General features: G+C 46.1%; 1 protein-coding gene across 1 annotated transcript; it reads left to right on the forward strand.

The window, feature by feature from the left end:
- Positions 1-1,386: 1,386 nt before the first annotated feature.
- LOC134455694 (zinc finger protein OZF-like) lies at positions 1,387-7,694 on the forward strand. The gene is made up of 3 exons (XM_063206919.1): positions 1,387-1,822; positions 2,446-2,538; positions 5,793-7,694. Exons 1-3 carry the CDS (start codon positions 1,648-1,650, stop codon positions 7,028-7,030), a joined length of 1,506 nt encoding a protein of 501 aa, XP_063062989.1. The 5' UTR covers positions 1,387-1,647; the 3' UTR covers positions 7,031-7,694.
- Positions 7,695-7,702: the final 8 nt, after the last annotated feature.

A 7,702-nucleotide genomic window follows, 5' to 3' on the forward strand; every position in this document is an offset into this window, starting at 1 on the left:
ATCACTGACAACAGCATTATATTTCAATATCTTGCAAAAGCTCAATTGTAGAGTCTTTTCTTCTCTCATTTGCAATTGGGATGGTGAATGAAAAACAGTCCCTTAAAAGTTGTTGTGCTGACAGCTGGGAAACTTTATCGTTTTCTCCACGGAGGAGGGGCCAGGAGGCGGGATGAGGAGACAAGCACAAGTGGAGGAGGCAAGGTTGCATATTGTAATGCACTCAAAGACACTATCCAAATGAAAAGACACGAATGCAGACACATTTGCCTTGAGGCAAATTAATTCTTACTTTCGCTAGTGGTGAATCTAGAAACACTCTTGATGGGAGTCAATTGCCTCGTATTATGTTGGTCAGTGGTTAAACAAACGTGTTCAACCAATGTTGATGAAAGAGAGTGGTTGGAGTGCCATTGTTAGGCCACATGCTGGAAAGCCGCGTTAAATTCCCGTTAGGGGAACCCATCAGCTTGTCACATTTTATAGCTCTCCCACGGGTCGCCTTTACTCAAGGTTCTCCAAGAACACCATGGGGATTTCTAACTCCTTCGTTTCGTGTATTAGGAATGAAATAAATTCAGCACACTGCCGCCGCCGCGGATAACAACGTTGGCAAGTGCGTCATGGAATTGGCACCATAATAGGCTTGTTCGTGATGAAGCAGTGCTGCTTTTGCAACGAGCATGCACACTTTGCCAGTTTGATGCATGGTTAGAAAATTCTTGATTTTGATTTTGGGGCGAATTAATTGGGCTTAAGGTTTGAGACATCCTCTCTAGGAGTATGTTCCAATATGCAACCTTCAACCTTGCGTCCTCCACTTGTGATATGGCTGCCTCGTAGGCCTACCAGGAAGTAATAGGCTATGCTGTGATGGCATCACTGACATCAGCATTATATTTCAATATCTCGCAAAAGCTCAATTGTAAAGTCATTTTCTCATTTGCAAATTGGATGGTGAATGAAGAATGGTTCCCCAAAAACTGTTTGGGCTACGCTGACAGCAGAGAAATGTCATTGTTTTCTCAAGGAGGCGGGGCATCAGCAAAACGTGAGGCCACAAGCACAAGTGCAAGTGGAGGACGCAAGGTCGCATATTGGAATGCACTCTAGGCATATGTGTGTGAGAAAAAAGTGACGTGTGGTCTGTGTCTGTTGAGATGACTAGCATTCGCGTTTCAATTTTTGTAAGGCAGTAGCCTGCAATCCGTTTTTGGTGGTTTGGATGAACTGAAAATTAGGTGCGTTGTACAAAATCCCAAGCTGTCGCTTCAATGTAGGCCTATAGCCTAATAGTTTTACAGTAGGCTAGTAGATTTTAGCAAAATCAATCATCACGTGTAGCCAACTTTTATTTTGTAAAAGGATGCCGAATGGCGGCCACGTTCTAAGGATGTTTAGTGCCGCAGACTTCACGCCACTCCCGTCAGAAGAAGACTTGAGAGACTAGAAAGAAGTTAAACAATCTGACTTAATTGCGTAAACGCATTGAAGTCCCCGGCCGTATCTCAACATTGTATCATAGCAGAGGCATAGCATTACGAAAACCGTGTTTTGGGGTTTGTTTGGACGTGCTATAAACGTGTGTGTGTGCGGTCTGCACCATTAGTAGGGTGTAGGCTAGGCGGCCTGTCTTCTTCACAGAACATGGAGAGCGTGTTTATAAACACGGAGGGTGCCTACGAATCTCCTGATTATTTAAATACTGAAATTGGATCACCATGTTATCCGTTGTCAGAATCGGCCACAGTGGTTAAAATAAAGTCAGACGATGACTGTACATACGACGAGGACGATGACTCTTCGACAGATCCGGACAAAGGTAGGCTACATTCTTGCAGTTTGTGTAATAGCCTATCACTTTAATAATGAACAAATACGCCATATGAATGCTTGGCTAATGAACTTAAACAATTAATTTGTGCCAGCGGTTCCCAAACTTGTTTTGCTTGCCTTGTGCACCCTCTTGTAGGCTACATTTTCAGTGGTGTAGTATACGTAGAACGCAGGTATACGGACCCACTTCTAAATTTCTGGGATTTCAGTATACCCACTTAAAATTGATTGATCCATTATTTAGAATAGGGCAAATATATACAGTATACCCACTTCAAAAAAGTATACTACACCACTGATTTCAATGTAACTTTTGCGTTTGCGCACCCACGCCGATTTTGGTGTTGATGATGACCACGGATCATTGCGCTATGGGGCAGCAAATCACACATTATACACAGTCGTTTTGGGGAATCCTCTTCAAAGCCCTGGCGTTTTTTTTCTGCCATCACTACAATGGAAATTGTTGCATCATGACAAGACTAGTTATAACACACACACACACACACCACACACACACACACACACACACACACACACACACACACACACACACACATTCATCCTCTGCAGCTCATCATAACCAATGTCCCCATTGTCCACCTGCAGGTCCTGAGCCACCAGAGACACTAATGGGAGATCGGCAGGTCAAAATGGAGGAGGACGACGACTGGCAGGAAGACAGCGAAGGCTCCCAGACCAGTAAGTAGACCGCCTCACCATTACACTGTTCCCAGACCAGTAAGACTCTTGACCCGACTTATGCCGTCTGGCTGTGTTTTGCATTTATACCAGCTGGAGGGAGTCAGGTTACAGGGCTGCATGAGATGGGACAGGAAGTGAGTGGGAGAGAGAGATTGGGCGGCATCGGGAAATGACCTCGGGCCAGAATCAAATCCCAGTCCTCCCCCGTGTCTCCCTCCCGTCCTCTTCCTGTCTCCTCACACGGTAGAGACTAGAGTAGAGTAGAGTAGAGTAGAGTAGAGAGTGCAGTAGAGTAGAGTAGTAGCAGCTTGTCAAGTAGCTTACACATGATTAACAGAATGAACATTGCATACATGACACACACACCAAACAAAAAAGACAAGTCAAAGCACTACAAAGCAAAGTGGGCACACACACACACCCTACTTTTAGCAGCGTGAGTGGAGAGCCATAGACAAACACAGTAGTGCTCGGCATGAGTGTTAGTTCACACATTACATATTTCACAAGACTCTGACTCTGTATTCCGCGACATACATACATCTGATCATCCAGCGGTATGGGATGCAAACGTTGCATTGCACTGCCCTAAATATTTTTAATAAGAAGCGGTTTCGCTCCTGCACACTGTAAACCAGTGGTTCCCAAACTTTTTCAGAGGGGACTTCATAATATTTTCGCAACACACAAATACTGTCCTGTTCGCTGTTGACCAGTACATGATGCATTGCAGTCGGCCCTCACGGCTCCTCCGAGGTGTTGCGACACACCCAAAACTTTTGAAATCTTCAAGTAAATTTACCTCATCACGAGGCGACACAAGTGCCCAAAAGCCAAGCAAGAGCCAGGGTAGGCTGTACAGCGGCCTAGTCTCCTCCTCTCCTCTCCTTCTTTTCCCGACTCTCCTCTCCTCTCCTTTCATCTCCTCTCCTCCCCTCCCCTCTCGTTTCCCTCCTCTCCTCACATTTTTCCTCTCCTCTCCCCTCCTCTTCTATCCTATCCCATGCTCTCCTCTTCTTTCCTTTCCTCTCCTCTCCTCTCCCCTCCTCTTCTCTCCTATCCCATGCTCTCCTCTCCTCTGCAAGAAAGCTCTCTACGACTCCTGCGTCAAAGTGAGGCACCAGACTATATTGGGAAGAGCGGGGGCATGGAGGTGGTCGGAGCTGTTTGGGCCAGCTTTCTCTTCAAGGACGTGCTGGAGGTCCTTGTATAAGCCTCCAGTGGAGAAACGTGCTGCTGATTTACAGTGGCGCTTAGTTCATGGAGCCATAGCCACCAATAGGCACATAGCGCACCTGAATCCAGCGGTGGGGAGGGAATGCCTGTTCTGTGGGGAGGAGGAGACTGTGGACCATTTGTTTGTTTTTTGCAAAAGACTGGAGGGACTCTTTTTTTGTTTACAGGGGTGGGCAAATGTGTTGCAGCTGCCTTTCTCACACTGCAGTTTTGTCACTGGTCCTGCTTACAGGGTTAAGGTGAAAAGGGAAGTGTGCCTTTTCAATTTCTTAGTGGCCTCAGCCAAGTTGGCCATATGGCGAACCCGAAAAAATAAAAATCTTGGGGAGGGGACAACAGACCCCGTGGAAGTTTTAAAGGGGATGGTGGGGTGTAGGGTCAAGGTGGAGTTCGCATATTACAAATTGGTGAATGATGTAGATTTTTTGGGGATTGGGAGGACTGTTGATGAGGAGGAGAGGTTGATGTTGAGGCTGTAAGGAGGGAACTGGTTTGTTTTTGTTTTTGTTTTTGTTTTTGTTTTTCTTTGCTTTGCTTAAAAAATGATGATGTTCTGACGGCTTTGTAAAAATTTGAATCTTTGCTCCAATAAAGGACTTTTTAAACCTCTCCTCTCCTCTCCTCTCCTCTCCTTTCATCTCCTCTCCTCTCCTCTCCTCTCCTCCCCTCTCCTCCCCTCTCCCCTCCTCTCTTCTCTTTCTCTCCTATCACATGCTCTCCTCTTCTCTTCTTTCCTCTCTCCTCCCCTCCTTCTCTCCTCTCCTCTCCACTCCTCTCCTCTCCTCTCCTCTCCTCTCCTCTCCTCTCCTCTCCTCTCCTTCTCTCCTATCCCATGCTCTCCTCTTCTCTCCTTTCCTCTCTCCTCCCCTCCCCTCCTCCCTTCTCCTCTTCTTCCCCCACCTCTTTTCCTCCCATCTCCTCTCCTCTCCTCTCTTCTCCCACCATCTCTCCTCTCCCCTTCTCTCCTCTCCTCTTCTCTCCTCTCCCACCATCTCTCCTCTCCTCTCCTCTCCTCTCCTCTCCTCTCTTCTCCCACCATCTCTCCTCTCCCCTCCTCTCCTCTCCTCTGTTCATCTTCTCTTCTTCTCTCCTCTCCTCTCCCACCCTCTCTCATTCTCTCCTCTACTTTCCTCTCCCATTCTCTCCTCCTCTCACTCTCCCCTCTCCTCTCATCCCATCTCATCTCACTTCTTCTCTTCTCTTCTTTCCCTCTGTCCTCTCTCATGCTCCCCTGTCCTCTCCTCTTCTCTCCTCTCCCATGCTCTCCTCTCTTCTCTTTTCTCCTCCCTCCTCTCCTCAGTTCCTCTTCTCCTCTCCTCTCCCATCCTCTCTCATTCTCTCATGTCATCTCATCTCCCCACCTCTCTCATGCTCCCCTCTTCTCTCCTCTCTCATCTCCCATCCTCTCCTCTCCTCTCTGATCTCCTCTCCTCTCCTCTCATTCTCTCCTCTCACATGCTCCTCTTCCCTCTTTCCTCCTCCTCTCCTCTCTGCCATGAACATGTACAGTGTATAGTAAACATTTGTCTCTGAGGAGAACAGAATAGTATTTGATTTCGCAGTGTGAAGTATCATGTCACACCACTGTGGATCAACACCATAAACGTAATTTTCTGTGTGTATGAAATGCAAAAATGCATTTAGTAGAAAGAGAAGTGGTGGATGTGACACTTGCAGATTGATGTAATTGATTTGCAACTATTATCCCTTAGATATCGTCGGCATTCCAAACAAAGATTCTATGTGTGGCTATAACTTAGTCGCACGTTTGACGCCTGACCGGTTTAATGGAATTATTGGTCACCCCATCAGCCAATCAGAAAAGAGAATTCTGTTGCGCTAATGTAGAAAGAGAAGTTCTGTGATGAAATTACAACACCAGTAGAATGACATTATGTATTTGCGATAAGAAACTACTCCTGTTGTAATGGCATTCATAACAGTACTTCTACTTCTACTTAATACATCTACACCTCTGGGTTAACGTTTAGTAATGACTTTCTGTCTCGTTTCAGGGCATGATGCAGAATTGAAATCATCGAACAAGAAACCTGTGGGCGAAATAAAAGGAAAAAAGCCTTATGCACTTAGAGTCTGTCTTCGAAAAAAGCACCAGATAATGGATCTCAGAAGAGAAGCGAACCAATGCATTACATGTGGGAAGGTGTTCGCCCATGATTGTGATTTAAAGAGACACGAGAGGATCCACACCGGAGAAAAGCCGCATCAGTGTAGTACATGTGGAAAGAGTTTTACTAGAAGCGACGACCTCACGCGGCACCAAACCATCCACACGGGAGAAAGGCCGTATAAGTGCCCACTATGTGGAAATTCTTTTAGACGCAAACAGGAACTAAAGAAACATCAGATTGTCCACACGAGAGAAAAGCCGCATGAGTGCAGCACATGTGGAAAGGCCTTCACACACGATCGGGACTTGCAGAGACATGAGAGGAGCCACACTGGAGAAAAGGCGCATCAGTGTACCACTTGTGGAAAAGCTTTTTCCCGCTCACAAGAGCTCAAGAGGCACCAGTCAGTCCACACTGGAGAAAAACCATACCAATGCACAACATGTGGAAAAGCTTTTAGTCGAAATGACCATCTCCTCCAACACCAACTAGCCCACGCCGCAGAAAAACCATTTGAGTGCAGCGTGTGTGGAAGGGGTTTTACAATCAAAGATGTCCTGAAGAGACACGAGCGATCCCACACTGGAGAGAAGGCATACCAGTGTAGCTTGTGCGGACTGACCTTTACCCGTAAAGACCACGTCTTAAAGCACCATCGAAACCATCTTGCCATTCATCAGAAAACTCGTCCTGGCGAAAAGCCGTATGAATGTGCGACGTGTGGAGAGGCCTTTGCGGAGCCCTGTGTTCTGAGCATGCACATGAAAGTTCACAGTGGAGAAAAGAAGCATGTATGTGTTACATGTGGAAAGGGCTATGTGTGCGCAAGTGACTTAACTGTGCACGAAAGAACGCACACTGGAGAAAAGCCATTTGAATGCGGCACGTGTGGAAAAGCCTTTAAACGCCAAAAAGATCTCAACTATCATCTGCGTATTCACACTGGAGAGAATCTGCATCACTGTGCCACATGTGGGAAGGCCTTTGTAGCGCGCAACGAACGGGACATACACCAGCGGACCCACACGGGAGAAAAACCATTCCAGTGCACCATATGTCCCAAGGCCTTTGCAAGACGAAGTCATCTGTCTAGACATGAACGAACTCATACTGGAGCATAGACACAGTACACTATGAACACTACGCAGTTGCCATGGTGACCACTCCCTTGCATTTGATCAAACAGCTGATGTCATATTGCTGCCATCAGTTGGTGACGAAGCAATTTACATTATCCTGTAGGCGGCAGCAATTCTTATGGTAAATCTGTGAGAAATATCAGCATAGGGTCATTTCATGTGAAATCAGACACTTTGGGGCCTGACTGACACTGGTTTTAATTACACTTAGTTTGACTTTTTAGTGGACAGAACATTCAAACGAACAGATCTTTCAGAGCTTTGAGTCCATGCGATGTGCCATGTGCATATGTGCGGTACACAAAAGGACAGCCTTCCTCAGCTCACCCCACATCAAAACAAATTGAAGCACAGGTTTCAGGTAAGGCTAATCCAGACTCCCCGCACACGCAGAGTGACACACCCATGTCCAACAGTAACCACAAACCAAAACAAACCCATTCCACAATAAAATGTTGAAAAAGCAAAATATTAAGAAAATATTCATGGCTCCTACAAAAACTTTCTTAGTCTGTTTCTCAATTATAAAGGATGAATGTATAGTGTCCTACCCTCTTAATTAAATCGTTCTTAATCCTTTTTTCCTTAACATTAGTGCCAGATTCATAGAAATGCAGTTCTGGAGTTCTACCACGCCATCAAAAAGGCACACTA

The sequence above is a fragment of the Engraulis encrasicolus genome, chromosome 1, assembly GCF_034702125.1.
Source record: "Engraulis encrasicolus isolate BLACKSEA-1 chromosome 1, IST_EnEncr_1.0, whole genome shotgun sequence".
Lineage (NCBI taxonomy): Eukaryota > Metazoa > Chordata > Actinopteri > Clupeiformes > Engraulidae > Engraulis > Engraulis encrasicolus.